Source organism: Ctenopharyngodon idella, chromosome 10, assembly GCF_019924925.1.
Source record: "Ctenopharyngodon idella isolate HZGC_01 chromosome 10, HZGC01, whole genome shotgun sequence".
Taxonomy (NCBI): domain Eukaryota; kingdom Metazoa; phylum Chordata; class Actinopteri; order Cypriniformes; family Xenocyprididae; genus Ctenopharyngodon; species Ctenopharyngodon idella.
The window spans coordinates 2981566-3003168 of record NC_067229.1 but is presented as its reverse complement, the minus strand read 5'-3'; the positions used below and the strand labels follow the sequence as shown (position 1 = coordinate 3003168).

The 21603-nt window shown below is 36.4% G+C and overlaps 3 protein-coding genes across 12 annotated transcripts in view; 1 reads left to right on the top strand and 2 right to left on the bottom strand.

The window, feature by feature from the left end:
• Positions 1-95: 95 nt before the first annotated feature.
• Positions 96-3190, bottom strand: mibp (muscle-specific beta 1 integrin binding protein). 2 transcript variants are annotated; one of them, XM_051908587.1, is made up of 8 exons: positions 2995-3190; positions 2175-2265; positions 1607-1655; positions 1255-1429; positions 864-935; positions 675-781; positions 499-584; positions 96-405 (listed from the first exon to the last, which is right to left on the bottom strand). In XM_051908587.1, exons 1-7 carry the CDS (start codon positions 3018-3020, stop codon positions 499-501), a joined length of 606 nt encoding a protein of 201 aa, XP_051764547.1. In that variant the 5' UTR covers positions 3021-3190; the 3' UTR covers positions 96-405. The 2 variants fall into 2 exon arrangements, with proteins under 2 accessions (XP_051764547.1, XP_051764548.1); XM_051908588.1 differs by lacking the exon at positions 1607-1655 and having other exon boundaries at positions 2995-3163.
• Positions 3191-4229: 1039 nt separating this feature from the next.
• The window catches only part of atcaya (ATCAY kinesin light chain interacting caytaxin a), a 24931-nt gene continuing 7557 nt past the window's right edge, over positions 4230-21603 (bottom strand). The window contains exons 2-16 of one of the 8 annotated variants that reach the window (XM_051907708.1): positions 21417-21484; positions 9333-9519; positions 9099-9211; positions 8336-8431; positions 8153-8247; positions 6778-6836; positions 6452-6688; positions 6121-6297; positions 5932-6034; positions 5688-5819; positions 5523-5609; positions 5345-5443; positions 5215-5250; positions 5037-5102; positions 4230-4938 (exon numbers count right to left, since the gene is read on the bottom strand). In XM_051907708.1, the coding sequence (XP_051763668.1) occupies positions 4908-4938; positions 5037-5102; positions 5215-5250; positions 5345-5443; positions 5523-5609; positions 5688-5819; positions 5932-6034; positions 6121-6297; positions 6452-6688; positions 6778-6836; positions 8153-8247; positions 8336-8392 (1179 nt within the window). In that variant the 5' untranslated portion in view covers positions 8393-8431; positions 9099-9211; positions 9333-9519; positions 21417-21484 and the 3' untranslated portion in view covers positions 4230-4907. Of the gene's footprint in view, positions 4939-5036; positions 5103-5214; positions 5251-5344; positions 5444-5522; positions 5610-5687; positions 5820-5931; positions 6035-6120; positions 6298-6451; positions 6689-6777; positions 6837-7487; positions 8110-8152; positions 8248-8335; positions 8432-9098; positions 9212-9332; positions 10629-21416; positions 21485-21603 lie in introns of those variants that run through there. The other 7 variants (XM_051907711.1, XM_051907710.1, XM_051907713.1 and 4 more) reach the window with 7 other exon arrangements.
• Positions 10768-21603, top strand: part of zfr2 (zinc finger RNA binding protein 2) — a 24218-nt gene continuing 13382 nt past the window's right edge. The window contains exons 1-7 of one of the 2 annotated variants that reach the window (XM_051907696.1): positions 10768-11039; positions 11893-12139; positions 12236-12350; positions 13691-13906; positions 13991-14325; positions 15693-15875; positions 18602-18824. In XM_051907696.1, coding sequence (XP_051763656.1) covers positions 10972-11039; positions 11893-12139; positions 12236-12350; positions 13691-13906; positions 13991-14325; positions 15693-15875; positions 18602-18824 — 1387 coding nt within the window. In that variant the 5' untranslated portion in view covers positions 10768-10971. Of the gene's footprint in view, positions 11040-11892; positions 12140-12235; positions 12351-13660; positions 13907-13990; positions 14326-15692; positions 15876-18601; positions 18825-21603 lie in introns of both variants that reach the window. The other variant, XM_051907695.1, reaches the window with a different exon arrangement.

The window sequence follows — 21603 nt, the reverse complement described above, 5'->3', positions numbered from 1 at the left end:
AATAATAATAATTTACATTATACAGCAAAATGTGAAGAATGACAACACATGGTCATTGTGGGTGTAAAATGGAAAGACTGACAAATGTAAATATAAAAGGTCAAAGCACAATGTTTATTGGGCACATGTAAAATCAAACTTTGGAAATTCATTTTTATGTGGTAAACAGAATGGAGTCATCAAGGAGTGCTTTGAAAGAGTCACAAAAACTTAAAAACAACTTAAAATATGGAACACAGTCCTCAAAATGGTAATGCAAAAAAGTTCCTCCACAAGTATTTAAGTTACATTCCAGTCAAAATTATTTACAACAATTGTATGTTAAAAACAAAAATAAACAAGTCCAATTCAAGTAGTATTTGTATTTACAATAATGTACAGATTATGGGCGGCAGCCTGCTCCTGCTGAAAGACAAAAAACGAGACAAGTTCTTTTATTACAGCACATAAACATATGCAATTAATTATTCCACCTGACATCTGGATTGGCTTTCTCACCTATAAGCGATTCAGAAGTGTATTGTGGATGTCTTCGTAAACCTGGTTGTACATTTCGTCTTTTGTTTTCAAGCCATCCAAGTACTCTGTTGAAGTAGATGTGACACAAAATGTTTATCTAACATATTGTGCGTTTTTATTCAAACTTTACCGTTAAAGAACCTAGAGATCTGTACCAATTGGCAAACCGCAGTTCTCCATGTCACATCTGTGTTTCAGGTACATGGGCCACACGTGACCGTCAAAGAGTCCAGGAGGGTCAGGAACAGTGTACTGCCTTGTACTGAAATAAATAATAAATATATTTATTCCAGCTGCTCATATTTAGCACAATTCATGAGTGTCTAAATACTATTTTAACACACCTTCTCCTACTCTTGCACTCCTCGTAAGGGATGGTTATGTAATAAGACTTGTCAAAGAAGTCCAACAAAGGCCTGTATGGGGAGAAAAAGAATAAATCAAGATAAAAAGGTCACAACCTTAAAGTGAACACTCTCTCTAGAACTGTGAGCGAAGTAGTTTGCTGATTAGGGTGCTTCCACATAAGCCGGCTCAGAAATCAGCACATGCAGTTGCATGTGCCCGCCAATAGCTCAGCGTCTCCTTATCTACACCAATGCAGGGCGTCACATGACATGGTATGTACGTCGTGCGCCCCGATGACTCCTTACATACACTGAGCACATGTACCCAAATGTTCCCAGAATCTAATCTTTGCAAATCATGCAGTTCAGGCCACCAAAATTTGCTCACTTGTAGTTGTACAGTAGAAATCCTTCTACGATTAGTATGTGCACTTGGCTCTCGGGGTCGTCCATTTCTGCGGCCGGGGTCAACTGGATGCCGTGAGAGCGGGCGAATTTAACTGGGTTCTCCACCCAGCCCTTGATGGTATTCACCATGGCCTCCATATCCAAAGCTGTGATCACTACAAAAGCAGAAAAAAGCTTTTAAAGCAAGAACAAAACTTCAGGTTTTTAATTTCATTTATAGCAAAGCCACACTGGAGAGAATGAAAATGGGTTGGGAGGGACATTGTAAAATCTTTGTTATGGGAGGCGATGCGTAGAATGAGTTATTTCTCTCCTACAATTTATATTCTTACCATCCCACTGTTTAAAGCCATCCGCTCCGACTGCTATCTGATCCGGCGGCTGAAATAACAGTGACCAGTAAAACACTGCAGCAAATGCCATCATCTACATCTGCCGTCATGTATATTAGAGAGCCGGACCGCTGATCTAGAATCAGGTCTCGGCCATCATAACCTGATGAATACAACTTGACAGACGGGGGCAAACTGATCTTGGATCAGTACTTTTGAGTTCTCACATTCTCATACAAGTAACCAAAGGAAAGATTTATTAAGCAAATGTAAAGAGTCATTAAAGGGTTCATTATATTAAAGTTACTTCTTATTGAAGCCATGCATGTAGTACTATTAACAGGCAAGAAATGAAAGCTACAATTATAATAGCACAGCAAATTAAATATAAAAAAACTAATATATTGTTGAATTACAAAACCGATATTCTAGAAGAGCTCCATATAATAATAATAATAATAATATATAAAAAAAAAAAAAAAAAAAAAATCACTTAGCTGTAACTTTTTGAAAGCCGACACAAAACTAACCAGAAATATTAAATAATATTATATTTAGATGAGCTCACCTTGAAAAAGTCATCCTGATGAACCACACAGCAGTTTGGTAAGGCTTTAATTAACCTGTTCGTCAGGGTGGTTTTACCACCATTAGTCACGCTAAACATGAATAAATAAAAAAGGAATGTTAAAAATAAAACTGAGTTGAAAAAAAAAAAAAAAAGGATTCAAAAAGCAGAACGATTAAACATTTTAAGTATAATCGTGTATTTCAAAAGTTTATTCATGTAAAAATGGCGGGATGGTTTCCTCAGTTCCTCAGCTGGCTTATGACAACAAAACAATATAACGTTGTTAATTACCCGCGTGTTCACTACAATAATCTCTTAAATAATTTTTTACACTTTAAATAAAATAAATAAAAATTATAAGGCGTCTTTACTGTTACGTTAATGTTTCGCCCTTTGTATTAAAGCCAATGATGGTGATGAACAAACACATTACAATCACAAATAATATAAAAAAAATGGCACCTCAACAAGAAAATGAATAAAAAGACTGTTAAATTTACTTTACAAACAACAATAATACGAGACTAATCAATGCATAGATATATTAAGGCGCGAATGTCCGTTAAAAACATTCAGCAACTTCGGCGCGCTCACATTTTTAAATCTCCCGCTCAAAACATAAACAAACGTTTCAAAGCTCGCGATTCTGTGAAAACACGCATCCAACATGTCATGAGTGAGAATAAAAGACAGAAAGAATATAATAAATGACTACATGTATAATATATTATCTTAACTTAAAAACATTAAAAGCCACATGGCTGGACCGTAACAATTGCAACAAGTTTTTCATAATATTACTCTAAAAGTCACTTACCCTCCTATTCCAATGATGTACTTCATCGTATCTGATCGGATTTACGTTGTACAATTAAGACGCCGCAAAAATCCTAAAATAAAACGTAAGATTTAAAAAAAAAAAAACCTACTTATAGCTAAATTTCGCAGTCTTATCTCCTTAGTGACTGTGGTGCGTTATGTGAACAAAGTTTCACGTGGGCATATAACCAAACTGTAACGTCACAGAATGGGCGTGACTAAAGTGCTGTGGACAACCAATCGCTGTTCACTCAGGGAGAACTGTAATCTCATAACTCTGAGTCAGCCTATAAATTACCACGAATTTCCCTGGAAAAATTAGTACCAATTTGTACAATCAGAACAAATAAGCAAAAAGTGTTTTATCTAAATATTGGTTTAGAATCTGCCATGGCAACTGTCCTTTGAACTAACATTTGTGTTATAGGAATGAAAAGCACATTCTTTGAAACGTATATTAAAATTAACAACATGCACTATATAATGAAAGTTTACAGTTTAATGCCACATAATACAATATTATAAATGTGTATATCACAATGACACAGCTGACAAGGATAGTATTACTTAAACTGCATTTTGGGTGTTATTCCAAAATGCTGACTGTTTTTATGGACATCCTCAATGGACTCTCAAATATTTAGGTGAGGGGTCAGAATAATTCCACTTGGTACTTGAAGGGCACCATGTTCTTCAAAGTCTCGTGGGGGCAAAATCACATGCATTGACGGTGGGTAGTTAATACATCACACGTCTTTCAAGCATGTTAATATAATCAAAATTTAATATTCATATGCATTTAAATGTTATTGACTAGACCTACTAAGTGACTCAAAGTCAAAGCTTATGGTTAATAAAGGCAAAATTCATGACTGTAGAATTGTTTCCCATTTCCAAATGACAGTGAGGGTCATTTTTTATTTAGGTCAAAGAGAGTGTGACTGGTCGCTCCGTCGTAAAGACTGCTGATATAATAGTCACATACATACATAAATAGTCTGTCACATCATAGAAATACAAAAATAACTCTATCTTGTGACTGGATGCAAGACTTCTATGCAATTCATTATAGAACTATAAAGGATAAGTTGAGAGGTAATATCCCCCCTTTGTTTTGAATTTAAGCAAGAAATGTTTTACTCTGCGTCAAAATCTTACATTTATAAATTAGTTTTCAGAACACGTTATCAGTGATTCAGATATAAAGATCAAGAATAGACAAAAACAAATCAATATTGTACTGATACACATAGCAGAATGTTTAATTTTGAACTATTTTCATAGCAAACATAAGGCAACATAAAAATACTGCTGAATACATTAATGTCAAAATGTTTTCAGAGATGACTGGCACTTATCATTTACAAAAGCTGGTCATTAAACAAGATGAAAAGGGTTAAAACATTCAAAAAACATCCAAGAAAGGATTTCAGGCAAACATAACTGGCGAAATGGAATAAAGTTACATTCGATTTGAGCGCATACACACAGAGAAGCACAGGAACGGTTGCTTGGAAATCGACATGCACCACCAATCAAATCCTGAGCGGACACATCCGTCAATTAAAGGCATGACATTCTCAAGGGTCAGAAAGCAGGGAACAGCCTATTTAAAAAAGCGATAACAGTAAAGAGGCTACAATGCATGATGGTACATCCTGCTACCGAAAACAGCAACGTTTCTCTGTGCGCAGTGCCATTTGTTGGTGGATCTCAAGATGCTTTTTTAAAATTGTGCCTTTGCAGATGAAAGCGAGAGCAGCTTGCCTTCTCATCCTCCAACTTTTGATTCAAGTTTCTGCTTTGTTGCTGATCTGAAACTAGTTTCGAGTCGTCTAATATGTATATGAATAATTTGGGAATATGAAAAATGGTCCAAGATCAGCAACAAGAACATTCAAGCTTGTCCGCTCAGAGTCCAGGCTCTTCAATCGCTGTTGTCCTGGAGACAGAAAGTTGTTTGAGTATTTTAAATTGGCAAAATGAAAGAATTATATGAAGCAGTCATGGAATAATGATGTGTTATGAATGTTTGCCCACCTCTCTGGATTGGTTGGCTTCTGTTGCTGTTCTTGATGCTGCTGTTCTTTCTGTTCCTGCTCCATTCTACAAAGAAAAGAACATAACTTATTCTATTATCCAATCACAATGGGAGTCTCCTCTTCTAGTTAAACTAATAGGAGCCAAATAAACCAATTTTGAGGAGTTTGGTGATTACCTCTCTTTTCTAGCATTGATTCTTTCCTCTTCAAATCTGCAAAAATTGACAAATTGACCTTGTAAATTGGTATCAGGTTATAGGTTTGCTTAGAAAAGGGTTTTAATATATTTGTTTGACATTTCCTTACTGTAAGATACACTCTGGGATCTGAATATGATCCATAGGGACAATCTTTTCCAGCTCTTCCAAGCTGTGCACATAACGGATCTTATTCATGAACTTCACACTGTAGAGCATAAGATATCATTTATGAGCATGGACAAACTATTAAATAATTATATCCATGCATAATTATCCATGTTTACCTGATAAAGGGTTTGGAAATTGCGAGGACTGTCCGGATAAACCATGAAGGGTGAGTGATGATCAGAGATTTTAGGTTTTTCCTCAGTCTGAGGAAAAAGGTTCAAGATGTTCTCTGAATTCTTCTATAAAATGCATTTATATAAAAGAGATCACTGTTTCCATACCTTCTGTCGATCATCTGATAGCACTTCTTAAGCCAGCTAATGCCGGGCATTTTACTCCGGGGCGTTCCTCCATTCATGTAGATGATCAGGTAATCCTCCGCGACCAGCATCTCCAGACTGCTCACCACATACCTGAGGCACAGGTGTGAGGACAGCGCGAACGTGTGAAGCAAAGCCAAATAAAGAAAAACACAGAACAAGACTGTACTGTACAGTCTGGGTTTGCTGTGTTAAATGTCCTTACAGAAAGAGATTTTCCATCAGGTAATGGTAATCTGGGCAGCTGCTGTCAGGAAGGTAACATGCTGTGAACACAATGATGGCGTTCAAGCCCTCGCCATAGTACCCTAAAGAACAGAGAGAAGCAGTGACCTCAAGACATGGCAAAGACTATATAAACTGCATTAACGATGACTCAGATAATGTGACGTACCTCCATGTGATATGACGCGCAGATAGGGTCTTATGACCTGCATATCGATCCGGTGTTCCTGTTCGCCGATGATCACAGTCCTCCACAAACGGCCGTTGACACCTGTCCCGTCCACACCTTCTCCATCAGCTTCACTGTCAGCAGGGGGCGCTTTGACCGAGGCGACGGGTGTGTCATCTGAAAGCCATGGATCAATGCGTGGAACATCTATCACCTCTCCGTCTATTTACCTACTGATCGATCAATCGATCTATCTGTCTGTCTGTCTGTCTCTCTCTCTCTTTCTATCTATCTGTCTCTCCTGGAGCCATGAAGAACAGCGTATCCTTACCCTCCCACTCCAGGTCGTTGCCGTTGGTTATGAACTCCAGCGAGTCCGTATCATCAGGCGTCTCGATATCATCCACATTAATATCCAGATCATCAGGCGTATCCAGGAAGTCATCTGAGAGCAACGACCCTTCGCTCTGGTCCAACGACAAGTTCATATCCGGCGCCACCAGTGTGCGACGCTTCCGGTGAGCTCCGCCCCCTCCGGCTCCACCAATGAGAAGAGAGTTTGGGGGAGCTGAGCCAAACATTATGATGGAGGAGCATTATGAGAATGCAAATTATTACTTTAAGAGAAATGTTTGCGTATGAAACAAAGCCACTTACAAGTTCTCCCCTCGCTCAGGGCACAGGAAGAGTCCATGTCACCCTCGGCAGGAAGTGGCCTAGCAAGGACAATATTTCAATTCACTTAAAATGCCACATGATTTTTATTAAATGCAAATATCCTTTTGTGTAGGAAAGAAAGCCCTACGTGTTTGGAAAAATGTGAGGGTGAGTAAATGACAAAATTGGTGAACTGTTTCTTTAAGACGGTAGTAGATTGTGATATGCTAATCAGCACCATAGGCCCTCGGGGTCGGTGCACACGCAGCTGATAAACAGAGGGGGTTGTCAGTGCCGGTGGGGTTCACAGCTGCTGCTTCTGTGACTATTTAACTCGCAGTTGTCATTGTTTCCCCATTTTAGACGACAATAACTAATCAAAAGATTTGAGAAAGGCCATTATCAGCGTGACCATGTCAACAAAGCAAAACATTCTGAAGAAATGCATAATAATACTAACATATGTAAATAAATGTATGAATCACAGACTAAATTTGGCACCATGTTATTTATAACAACAACAGCTTCCATGTGGAGCGTCATCATATTTCTATGTCTTACAGTGGCTGTTGGGTATAAAACAATAATGCACCACCTAAAACTGTTTCAATCAATGTGTATTTAATAAAATGTATGATTTTCAGCATGCTTTAAAAAAATTCAAAAAACAACATCCCAAAAAAAGCACAATCAAAGCTGCTCTCGCTCACCTGCTGTGTAAGATGAAGAAGCTTTCTGGCTGCTTTCTGATTCTGTGAGTTCTTACTCCACGCTAGCGTGAAATCTCATGGTCTTAACGCTGTTTAATATTTCAAAAGCATCATGCTGTCGTGTGATGCTGGAGCTGCTCCTCTAAGCCTGACCTGCCTCCATTTTCCTGGTGATGCTGCTTGTGTTGTTGGCAGCTCGCTGCGTCACATGACGTGGCTCGTTTCCATTTAAGGACAGAGCTGCACCTGCTCCCGTCTCCGTTCAGCATCTCACTCAGGATTCGCTGAAGAAATGATGCTCTTTTCCTTTTTTTAAGGCCTGTATCTGTCTTTATAGCCTTCAAACTTTAAGATTTTTAAACTCTCTCTTTCTATCTATCTAAACTATTTCACACTTCAAGCTTTTACAATTAGGATACTTCAAACTTTCAGGCTAGGCTTTGTCAAGCCAACATCAAGGTTTGTCTTTTTTAACTAGTTTATAAATTAAAACACTTAAATGCATCAGCAACTTCAAATTTCATGCATCCCACAAAGACCTGTATTTTAAGCCACAATGAAACCACATTGGGGACACCAAATGTAAAAGTTAACAAAATAATTCGTGTCTGTGGTGGCAACTTATGAATTTTCATAAAAATAAAAAAAAGAAGATGCACATATACCCAGGAAAATCATCATCCAGCCACTCGTCTCTCGCGTCTATCATCTCCATCAGCGGGCCAAAGTCAACGCTGCCCATGCTGAAGGAACCAGGGACCTGAAAAACACAGTCAAATCCTTCCCTCAAGAGTTCAATTGCAAATTATCCTGACGTGTTTTCATCTGAACACAATTATTTTTCATACAAAAATATACTCAGGTCGCAGGTCGATCCCATGGGTGCCATGTGACTCTAGCTCCATCAACCTCAACCCAGTCCATACCAGAGGAATTTTAGTGTGCTACGGATTAATGGGAAAAATCATTTTAATCCCTCTTTTAATCTGTGGCTGAAGTGGTCTACACTTTGATGTGGAGATAATTCCCTTTTGTACACCTTTGAATTGTCTCTTTGAATTATGAGTTTTTTTTTGTCTGAACATTGGAAGAAATTTTACAACAATAAAAAAAAAAACTACTGGGTTATTATAGTTAACTACAACTAAAATGAAAACTAAAACCATAAAGAAATTGTTACTATAAACATTGACTCAAATAAAATATATAAAACTTTATTTTTAATTCCAACTAGTTGTCAAGGGAACATTTCTCATTTTTATTTAGTTTAACTTCATGTACTGTAACTGAAACAAAGACTAAAATAAAAAAAATAAATAAAAAACGATGTATTTTTATTTATTTATTTATTTTTTTAAAGCACCAACGGCTAAAAACAAAAGTACTAAAAATAAAAATATAAAAAAAAGTAATAAAAACTATATTAGTACCTCAGTGATACTAAAGTAAATAAAAAACTTTATGGTGGTGTGGCTTGAAAGCACTAATTCACTATTTTTTCAGAAATTCATGCAATAAATACATCCCATTCAAAACATATTAATTTGTCGAATCTTGCAAAATGTAGTCTTTGATAGGTTAAAATAATATTATTAAGCCACTCTTACTCACATACGGATCAGGTTATTCCTGGTGAACTGATTATTTTTGCTCTTCATCCAGAGCAGAACGCAGGTTGTGTTACTGCAGGTGGTCCTGGAGAAAACACAAGAGTCCTCTGTTCACTGTGAGGGACAGGAAAAACTATGCTCACTCTCCAGGTCACAAACAGACACTTTGACACTGAATTCAGCTGATCTTGTTTATAGAAGAATGTATATTCTGCTGACTTAATCCAAAAATTACCAGTAAGGATGCTTTAGGAATATCCGCGATGCTTTGACATATTCCTTCTCCTCCTGAATGCTGAATGCTGGTGGTCCAGGCTCAGGATGAATAGAGCATCTGTTATTTAGGCACTTCCACATCCTCTAAACACTGGAACAACAGAGCCTTTGAAATCCGTTAAAACCCTCTGAACCCACAGGTGGCGCTAATGTACAAAACATATCTGCTCATTATGGGTGAACCAGACATTTAACTTATTTATTTAAAACATAAAATTTACATAATATTTGTATCCATTTTGTTTATTATCTTATAAAAATGTTATATTATTATAGGTATTGCTAGCTATTCTATATATTATTTATATGAAATATATTTGTACATAGGCTAATATTTCTTATGTAAAACATTGTAATTGTTTTATAAAATATAGTAAATCGGCCATTTATATTTGTTTGGTGTTAGTCATTTATATAGACATTACTCTTGCATGTTGTGTTGTTGTGCAATTGATAAATAAATAAATTACATATTGTAAGTATTTGGACATATTTCGGTTAATTAATAGGCCTATTATTTATATTATAATATTAATACAATTAGAATGTTAATTTTTCAAAGCGGAAAAATTACGCGATAAATTCCGCCTTTCCAAAATCCTGTCATCAGGATTGTTGGTTTACCCACATTATTCAAAATATCTTCTTTTGTGTTCATCAGAAGAAACAACATGAATGTTGGTAAACCAAACAGTTGCGTCCCCGTTGACTTCCATAGTATGAAAAAAATAAAATGGGGACCGGAAACCATTTGGTTACCAAAATTATTCAAAATATCTTCTGTTGTGTTAAAAAGAACAGAGAAACTTATACAGGTTTAGAACAACTTGAGGGTGAATAAATGATGACAGAATCATTTTTTTTTTTTTTTTTTGTGAACTGTCCCTTTAAGTTTTTGGCGGTCTAAATGAATCAAACTTGTGGAAATGGACTCTAATTAAAATTTAAAAAGTATATATTTATATCTTTCTGTCACGTACAAATTAAACTTGAAAATGACGATCTGATTGAGGCGGGTTTTAGTAAAGTTAAAGGCATCCGTGCTTCCCCTTTAAAAAAATAACCATGGTTTTACTACAAATAAAAGTAAAAAACCATAGTTATTGTAGTTAAACCATGGTAACCACAAATTAACCAAGGTTTTGCAACACTAATCATAGTTTAACTATGGCATTTGTAGTAAAACTACAAATGGTAATCAATCTGCCACGTTTACTACACTTTTACTATAATAAAACCATGGTTAATTTCCAGTGTTTATCAAGCATTTGACGTCCAAAAGATACGAAAAAGTATCTATTAAACTATTAAAAATTAAACAAAATCTGACATTTGTTAACTGCATTCTTAATTTGTATAAACAAAAAAATCTGACCTCAACATTTCAGAACACCACCGTAGGCCACTGACAGATAATTACATAAATTAACTAGTTATAGTTATATAATTCTGATTAATATAATAATTCGACATTACATTGGCGGTTTTATTTTTAGGCGCCGCGGGGGGCAGTGGCGCGAAGGTGACCGGCGACGTCACAGACACGTGTCGATCACGTGACCGCCGGAGCCGCCGCTGCTGCTGCTGCTGAAGTTTCTATGATGGCGGCCAGTAATTATTATGGATTCACACATGCAGCTGCTGCTGCCGCCGGCCCGCAGTACAGGTACATTATAAACACATGCGCATGATCACATCGCTAATTCACAGCAGTCACAGAGACTCAAAAGATATTTAAATGAGCTGATGGCGGCCAGTGCTCAAATATCTCCATGAGCTGCTGTTGTTTGTGTATTTATTGATGCTTGCATGATTTTTTAATATCGTGAAAGTGGGTTTGCGGGAATATGCGAGTGCTAGTATAAGTACCATAGTGCTGCCATGCTTATGAACATGTAGCATCTCCCCAGAGTATCATGGTACTGCATGTAAATACCATGGTAAACATATAATTGTTATTTTACCATTTTACTCTAATAAGCACTGTAACTAAATGGTTAATATAAATTGCGCATATGCGTACATAAAAGTGTTTATTTAGTATTATTAAAAGTACCTTTGTAAGTACTCTTTTTCCAATAACGGTATTACCATGGTATTTTGGACATTTGTAAAGGGTCATACGCTACAAAAGTTTGGTATAATTCCTTTTCTGTTTAATGTTTTTGTAAAAATCATTACAATTTAAAATATGTTTTCAATTTTCAGTATATTGTAATTTATTCCTGTGATGTCAACGCTGAATTTTCAGCATCATTATACAGTGTCACATGATCCTTTAGAAATCATTCTATTATGCTGATTAGCTGCTCAATTATTATTGGTACTCAATAGTATTAAATATGATTCTTTTATTATCTTTATTATCATTATCTTTATTATCTTTATTATCAATGCTGAAAACAGTTTTTGCTGCTTTTTTTTAAATTAGGATCAATTTTCAGAAGCATAAGAGACTTCTTTCAACAACATAAAAAATACTGACTAAATTGATTCTGAATCCCAAAATTTCCATCCAGCACCCAGCCGCCTCCAGCATATTCCCACCCAACCACGGGCAGCTATAACGTCCAGCCCGCCCCCGGAGTTGCCCATACGGTGACGGCCTCGTACCCTGCGGCCACCGCCCAACCAGCACGTCCCGCAGTGACAGCCCCCTACCCCACCTACCAGCCCCATCCTGCCCCCAACTACGGCTACCGCCAGCCCGAAACGCCCCCGCAGCCGACAACCACCCCTCAAACCTACCAGGTGTTGACTGAACCGGTTAGTGTTTTCCTGACTCTTCTTACATTAATGATGCATCCAGCTGTCTAAATTTGGCATTGTTGTGATCCATTCCTGTATGAATTGATTCTACAGGAGAATTATACTTACGGCCGACCGCCGTCGGTCAGCAGCTACGAGAACAAGCAGTACTTTCAAACGAGCATCGCACCTGCGCAGCGAACCGCAACAGAGGCCTACTTCCAGACAGGTGAGTCTGATTCCTCTTTGAATGTTGGCAAATGTTTAGAAATAATAATAGCCAAGTGCGTAAACCGACTTATTAAAGTTGAAGTTATGTGTTTTCGAAGACCGTCTGTGTTTGTTAAGGTTATTTTGAAAGTTTAGTTTAGACATGTTGAGCTTTGGCACTTATGCGGGTGATGCAGATTCGAGTTTGGTCTGCAACATTCCCATTCACAAAAACACTCAGTATTTCTTTATGAAGTAAATTTGAAGATAAATTTCAGGATTTATTTTGACTTACAGATTGCTGCTAAATTGTAAAAAGTTTTTTATATATAATATATATATATATATATATCATGCATTTTTATTTTTATACAAATAAAAGTGAAATATTATATATAATGGTCAAAGTTGCATCGCCCAGCCCCAATTAAAATGTTTGTGATATATTTGCAATGATTTTGCTGGTGATCTAAATTTAACCAATGTTGTGGCTATTACATTTATTTTTTGGCCATGAAATTTTATAAGTTTGATTCATTTTTGTGAATCCATTGTAATGAATCAATCTGTTTACATTTGAAAATTTAAATGAAATGTTTCCTATGTGTCATTTATCAGATGAAAGCGTTTTAGTCTGTTTATATCAGTGTTGTTATTGTTTACTACAACTAAAACTATTAAAAATTCTGTTAATTGAAATAAAGTTAATTTAGAATATATAAATATTAGAGAATCAGAAATGTTGCCTTGACAATTAACTGAAATAAAATAAGTTCAAATAGATAAATAACTAAAATTATTAATTTAAGTTGAATAGAAATGTTTGAAGATCAATCTGACAAAAAACAAACAACAACAAAATGTAAAAAAAAATTAAAATGCAAACTTGGAGTAAAAATAAATAAATAGATAAATAGAAATATGTAAAAATTAAATAAATAAAAATGACAAATCATAAATTTAAATTAAAATACAAACAGAAAATATAAAATAAAAGATAATAAAAAAAATATTAGTAGACGCTGTAATAGTATATAAATAATGCAAAAAATAATACTGGTGTAGGCCTATATGTGATTTAATGTTGCTTATGTATTGCTATACTGCCACATATAGATGAAAATAATTAAATATTTGCGTTTGTTCGCGAGAAACCAAACAAATTTTGCGTCTTGGATTAAACGTTCTGAATCTACTTCGCTGATTGGTTGAAATGATGCATAATGTAAAAAAGCTTAGACTCATCTAAGCTATTTCAGAGCAATCAAAACTTGATGATATGTAAAACAATATATGGTTTTCACTTTTGGTTTGGTTTTCATTGTTTAGGTGTCACTGATACCATCTTTGCCTTTTCAGGGCTGAAAAGTGGCTACAGCCCCGTGAGCACAGTGTACAGTCAGCCGCCTGTTCAAAGACAGGTCGCGGCACTCAAACCCCCTCCCACCGCGAGCTCGGTGTCCTCGAGCTACACCATCTATCCCACCTCCACCAGCGTACAGCAAACTCCAGCCCCTATATCCACTTACACCCACAGTTCTTCCTTCAACTCCACAGCTGCTACGTCCTACTCCGGTACGGCTGCGTCTGATTCACATTCACATGCCACAAATAGCCACCAGCTATCGTCTAACGGTGTCGCTTTCTTTGTTGCTACAGCTGGTCTCAGCTATTCCAGCTATGAGTCTAGCGGTTACACGTCCGCACCGTCGTACTTCCAGCCGACGCAGTTGGCGCCTCCGCAGGCACAGCCTCAACCTCCTCTGCAGCAGCCGCAACAGCCGCCGCCACCACCGCCACAGCAGCAAACGCAACAACCTCCCAAACAGCTCGCCAACTCGTCCTGGAGCAACACTGCGGTCACCAGCCCCGCCGTCAACGCGTACAAGAAGCCCATTTTCCACCAGAACAAGATCCAGAAGCCCAAAGGCCCACCTAAACAGCCGCAGCTGCACTACTGTGATATCTGCAAGATAAGCTGCGCCGGTCCGCAGGTGAGCGGTTGCCTGAATCCAACATTTTCAAATGGGATAACTAGGGCCACATGAAATTTTTTCCAATTTAATTTTTTTTCCAATTTAATTTTCTGGATTCCATTTACATTCTGTTTTATTTTTTTCCCCTTTTCCCCCCCAAAATTTGTCTGGATTCAATTTTAATAGTTAAATTAATATTTTGGTAATAAAAAGCATTAAATTAATTGAATTAGCATGTCTAATTAATTGAAATTATGAAACTTATACAATTTAAAAATAAAATTTATATTTTTAGGGCCGGATGAAATCTTTTATTTTTTCCCCAAATTCCTTTATTTTTCTGTTCACATTCGTTTAAATGGTTAAATTATATTTTGGTAATCAAAAAGCATGTCTAATTAATTGAAATCATGAAAATTATACAGTTTAACAACAATTTATTAAAACTTTAACACCAATTACATTTTTTTTTTTAGAGTCCCTATGGTATCAATTTAAATTTTTTAAATTTGTAAAAAATTTTAAATTATTTTTGCTCTAATTTTTCTGGATTTAATTTTAATGGTTTAATTAAATTAATAATCAAAAAGCATGTCTAATCAGTTGAATTCATAAAATGTTTTGCAATTTAGTAATTTATTACTTGTTTTTTTTTTTTTTTTTAAACAATGATAGAGACCTAAGATTTTTTTTTTTTTTTTTTTTTTTTCCCCATGAATTCTGTGTTTTAATATTTCTGGATTTATGATTCAATACAAATGTATTACCGATGGCAATCAAACAAAGGCATAAAAATTAACAGTTTAATCTGTTAAAACAGTCATTTTTATTTTTATTTTTTTATTTTACAAACAAAGTGCTGTACAACAGAGGTTTACTGTTAAAATTAAAACATGAAAGAAATATTATGTGATATTCCTTAAAAAATCTTTTTAATGTTTTTAGTAGTTTTATTATTATTTTTAGTTATTATTTTTATTATTTTTGAAAAGTACAATAGTCATTTATTTCTGTTGTAATATATTTCTGTAACAATTTCAAGTTAAACCGAACTTTTATTTTGGCGGGTTGTGGTGAAGAGCTTTGAGTTTCTGTGTGTATCTGTTTTTCTCAAATTAAATGATGAAATGCTGCTGAAGTGACTCTCAAGAGCAGCTCTGCAGATGAAACACTAGTCCATATCACCATTTGTTTCATTATACAGCCGTTCTTTTGATTTATTCTTCCAAAATTTGCCAAATTCCATGACATTCCAAGTTATACTGTAAATTCCATTTTTATGCCTGGATTCCGCCGTTCCGTCTGTGTTTTCTGCATCACGGTAATCATAGGAGTTGCAGTAAACTTATTCCTTCCTTGACATCGGTTCCTGTGCTCTCTTGCAGACGTATCGAGAACATCTGGAAGGACAGAAGCACAAGAAGAAAGAGGCGGCTCAGAAGAGCGGCAGTCAGGTGACCAACGGCCCTCGCGGCGTCCAGACGCAGTTGCGCTGTGAGTTGTGCGACGTTTCGTGCACCGGCGCCGATGCTTATGCCGCGCACATTCGGGGATCCAAGCACCAGAAGGTGAGTTAAATATTACGACGGCTAACCTTGACATATGAAATAGTAGTCAGAAAATGTTTTTTAAAGACCCTCTGTGGTGAAAAATCAAGTTTTTAATGTTGTTTATATGTGGTGTTAATATGCTTTAAGACAAACCAGTGCTTCGCACACATAGACTTTACTTGGGCGGGCCGCCCAGGTATATTAACGGCCGCCCAAGTATATTTGGAGACAAATTTATGCTTTTATTATTTTTAACCTCTTATACTTTTGTATCCGCCCAAGATACCATCCGTGATCGATTAACTAGTGGAAAATCTCCCCTGGCCCTACGCGTTTCGTATCTGCTCGTTATCTGTGCGGCAGAACTGTTTACTCCCGCTGACATTCGCACGTGCGCTGCAGAGACGCGGTGGATACTTCACAAAGAGCGCTGCATGTTGCAAAGTCACAAGGCGGCGCTGTTGCGTGTTCTACAAGCTCGCGCAACAGCGCTTCAGACTGCTTCAAAGTGATTCTCAATCAATGAAAAGCGCAGATTTATGCCAAGCGATTGCTAATGAACTCAAGTTGATGAATTATGACAATGTCTACTTTATGGCCTTTATATGATATGTTTTAGACGGTTGTAAGAATCTGAAGGATCAGCCCGCAATTGTGTATACATTTCAAAATAAGAGTCCTGGTGTATTTCGGGCTTGTTTATAATTAAAAGTCACATGCTAAGTTTTTTTTTTTTTTTTTCTTTTGGGCATTATTGGTATTTTGGTTACACAATAAATTGTATTTAATTTGATTTCCATTTAATACATAGCAAATTATTGTAGTCTCCCCCACAGGAAGAAAAGACTAAGAACATTATTTGACACGTATATTATTCATTATATAAATTTTACTAGTAAAATCTGTGTCCCATTCACTGAGAGAGACACTATATGACATAGCAAGGAGAACATAGGAAAAGGAGAACCATTTAAATGCTGTAATTTTGCATAATTTACAATGCATAATAATGCATAATATTAGTATGTAATTAAATGTAATAGTATGCTATGTAATTAAAATTAATTTCAATAAATAAAAATACTGTTAAAAATCACACATTATTTGTTTGTCACATGTAGTAGACCATTTTTGTGTCGTGGGAAATAGGAGGATTTTTCACGTGGCTACCACCGCAAGTATATTTCAAACCTGTGGGAAGCACTGCAAACCATATGCAAATTCATGTCAACACCATTGCTGAGTATTTTCTGTTTAAAACTGTGGTGATCTACAGATAATCTCAAATCCGCAGTTTAAAACCGCTGGTGTTTCTAACGTCACAACGTGCCGACGGGGTTTAGCATATCATTAAAGGTGAACTAGCAGGGGAGTCTCAAGAGAAGCCAGATTATCCCTGTATATTTTCCTGTTGATATGAAAAATCATGTAGATTTAGCAATATGGCGGGTGTATGATGTATATTATGACGTTATTATGAACTATATGCCTTTCTCCGCCGATGTTCTGAGTTGTTCAAAGCGTTTGTAAGGATACTGATTGTTAGAAGACAGCTATCTGACTCTGAGATGGCGAATGGGAACATGGTTTGTGTAGCATTAGCAACACATTATTAGCTCTTTGATAACGTAGTCTAGCAAAAGGCTAATCATATTAATTACTGTTATGTGACCAACGTTGTAAAGAGCGATACCATTGTGCAGCGTTTACTTCAGTAAGTTGACCAAGCGGATCTCTGAGCTCGTGTGAGTGGAGACGGGGCTAATTAGCATATTCATTGATCCACGTATATTAAAAGAGGCAAGGGTGTAGAGTTGCATTTCGGCTATTTTAAGGCATGAATATGTTTTTTCTCAGGAGAAAAAAAACGTTTAAATATGTCATTTTGGTGATCAAAGATGAGTTTTAAGGGATAAAATTATTGACTACAGGGGACTTTAAAATCTTTTTAAATTGAGCCTTTAGAAAAAAATGTAAAGTTAATGCATGTGTTTTTTTTCTTGATTATTATGTATGAGATAATGAGAATATGTAGCTCGAGGAGGAAAAATAACCTCAATTTTATTCAGAGGACAAAATTATTTATATGCCAAAAAGTAAGATAAAATTCTGATGCTTGTAATCTAAATCAATGAGATTTTAATGACAGTATAGCGTAAATACTTGCATAAAATGCGTATAAATATCAATATCTGCCAATAATGTCTCAGTAAAATGCTTAGTTTTATGATCAAAGCTCTGTAGTTTTAAAACATATAATATAATGCAGTGCAATACAATGATGATTGAGAGATGAACAAATAAACCTTCCTCAAAAGCCTGATTTGATACTCACATTTGAATATGATTTTTCTACAAAATAATGAATGGATAAGCAATGAAACCTAAGTTGCTTCAGTCCAGAAAGTGCTTGTCTTGAAATGTTACTAACAATGTGCCTTTTACTTTACAAGAATCAGTTTTCACAGCACAAAAACACACAAACCACGAGCTGAAGGTGGACGCTTGTACAGTTATTATTATTATTAAATTAAAAAGTATGAGCTATCAATCAGACAGAAGGCATGTAGTAGATTGTGTGCAACACAAAAGTTTTGATCATGTTGATAACTTAACTTAGAGGTTTGCATATCAAATAAGATAGAGTAGGCTTTATAGGGTTTAATTATGCCATTTCACTTCTCTCCAGCTTTTGAATATGTTTTGTTGGCATTCTTGACGAATCCTGTTAAACCTTTCTTCAGGTGGTGAAGTTGCACACCAAACTTGGCAAACCCATCCCTTCCACGGACCCCGTTTTCGTGAGCTCCGCCTCTGCTGCCACGACGATGACTACTAGTAAAACGGCGGCGACAGCAGCCGCTCCCACCCCTGCATCGGTGGCGCAGAAGACGCCAGTGACGGCTCCTTCCAAACCCGCGTCCACTCCTGTGAAAAAACCCACTGCTGCTAAAGTTGCCATTATCGGTGAGTGGCCTTGTTGTGAAATATGAGGAGACCGAATTTCTGTCTATAATTCGTAATACAATTCGGAATCTATTTTTTATAAAGAATTAATTTTACGATTGATTTACACATAATTCTCGCAATTGTAAATCAGTCATTCGTAAATTAATTCTTGCAATTGCGAATAAATGTATTTTGTTAATGATTTATTGGCAATTGCAAGAACTATTTTACAAATGACTGACGTAGAAATTTATTCTCAGTTGAGAGAATTATTTTACGTATTTTCGTAGGAATTTTTGCAATTGTTTTCTGAATGATTTTTACCTCTGAGGTCATGTGAATGTATTAAAAATTCATTTGCAGTTTTGATGGTTTACATAAGAATGATTTCACAAATTATTTACGCAAAACATTTTTTTTCTGACAGTTTCTGTGAGAATGGTTTTATGAAATGCAGTCACATTTTTGATGCTTTACATAAGTTTTATGAATGATTCAGTACACAGAAAGTGTACTAAACTTACCATTATCGGTAAGCAACCTTATCTGGTCTCATTTGTTAAACTTTCAGTGTAAATCAGTGGTTCTCAACTGGTTTGGCTATGGGACCCACATTTTCCCATGGCCGTTAAGTCACGACCCACTTTTTTTAGGAATTTTATATACACAGTACTGTGCAAAAGTCTTAGGCATGTCAGTATTTTAACTAAATCAAATCAATATTTGGTGTGACCACCCTTTGTGTTTAAAACAGCTTTTGTCCAGGTACACTTGGGCATCATTTTTCAGGTATCTTTTAGAGCTGCACGATTCTGGATAAAATGAGAATCACGATTTTTTGGTTTCAAATAGAGATCACAAATCTCCCACGATTCTGAATATACAACCAAACAAAATAACATGTAATTTACTAGAGGTTCTGACGAAATATAAATTGCTGACTCTAATTGCTGGAAAATGTTTGAATGAATTATTTAAAAAATGGTTTTGAATGAATTCAATGACTCCTTAATAAATACTTGTTTCATTGCTGGATGAATCAGTGTTTTTGAACGAATCTTTTGAATGAACGATTCAATGACAAATACATTTTTAAACAGTCAGTTGTTGCCACCTAGTGGAAATAGATGTAATTGATACAACCATTATTTGACGTGCCAAGTTCGTTTCAAAAGGTAGTTTGCTCTATTTTGATCGCTGTCGTAGACATCGGTGTTTATACTAACTTAAAACTTATATCTCAGTACTTCTGTGATAATGTGAATATTTGTAACACAGAAATAACTAATGTGTGATTCAAAATGGCTCTCTCTGGCAGCACGAACACAGATTTGAACGTTTCGGTATGATTTTGTCAAAGGTTTAATAGACGCGGGAGAATCGTTGTCATTAATAAAGTAGGATCGCGTGGGTGCTTGAATCGAGATCGCGATCTTTTTACGATTAATTGTGCAGCTCTAGTATCTTTGCAGGTCGGTTTCTTCAAGCGTGTTTGGAAATGTTAAAGGTGCTGTATAAGTTTTTGACTGTACTAAAGCATAAAAATACCATATGCTGAGTTCACATACTCGTTTCTCTGAAAACCATTGCTACAGCCAGTTATTTTACTTTAAAATGTACTTTCCGTGTCGGAATGTCTGTTTTTGTTTTGGTCCGTGCAAGGCCGTTGCCAGTTTACCCAATAGAGACGGAGCGCGTTTAGGCCACGCCCACGCCGGGAGGAAAACAATCCAACCATCTCCATTGACTTTGTATTGCGAGGCTGCCTCCTTGTCATTTCTGACATATAACAAAAAACAGAACAATGTCTAAAAGCTGGTATGTGACAAGGTGTACAGCAAACAAGCTAAAAAAAACCGAAAACTAAGTTTTTATAAGCTACCGAACCATAAAAGCCAGCCTTTAAGGAGGAAAAAAGTGGATACAGGCAATAAGAAGTGAAGCATCAGCAGGAAGAATGGGTAAATTTTGGGATCCTGACACTCAGTATGCCTACGTGTGCAGTAAACATTTAGTCACTGATGAGTCAAATATCCAGATGTCAGTTTTATATATTATATTTCCTGTCACTGATTACGTTCCCCTCCAGTGGGCGTAGTTCTCAGTGTAATATAACATGTTGCGCTCTGTCTCAATTGCCTGTATCCACTTTTGTGTCCTTAAACGCTCGTTTTTTGGGTCGACAGCTTCTGGGTTTTTGGTTCTGGGTTTTTTATCTTGTTTGCTGTACACCTTGTCACAAAGCAGCTTTTAGACATTGTTCTGTATTTTGTTATAAGTCAGAAATGACAAGGAGTCAGCCTCACGCAATACAAAGTCAATGGAGACTGTTGGATTGTTTCCCCCCCCGGTGGGCGTGGTTTTCAGATTATGACGCGTTGTGCTCTGTCTCTATAGTATTTCGCTACCGTGGGTTGCCAGTTGCTGGAAAACACAGCGAATTGCAGCCATGGAAGCCAGCGAACACACGTGGTCAGAGATCGCAGATTCTACACGACCTAAAAAGCCTCAGCATCCATCTAAAAATCTCTATAAACGGGAGCATATTAAAACGCAATATCAACTCATCGTAAATCACTAAATCAACTTACAGTGTGTAAGTCTCCTCACCTTCCAGAGTCAGTTGAGCTCGCTCCTGTTGCGTGTCCTCAAAATGGCAACCCGCGTGAGCGTCGAGTCTGAGGGGGCGGGGAAAACAATATATTTGTTTTTAAAAAAACAAGCACATTTATTTCACAATTTTTGACGCACACACAAGAGTACCGTCCCTCTTAACATAAACATAAATTGTAGGAAT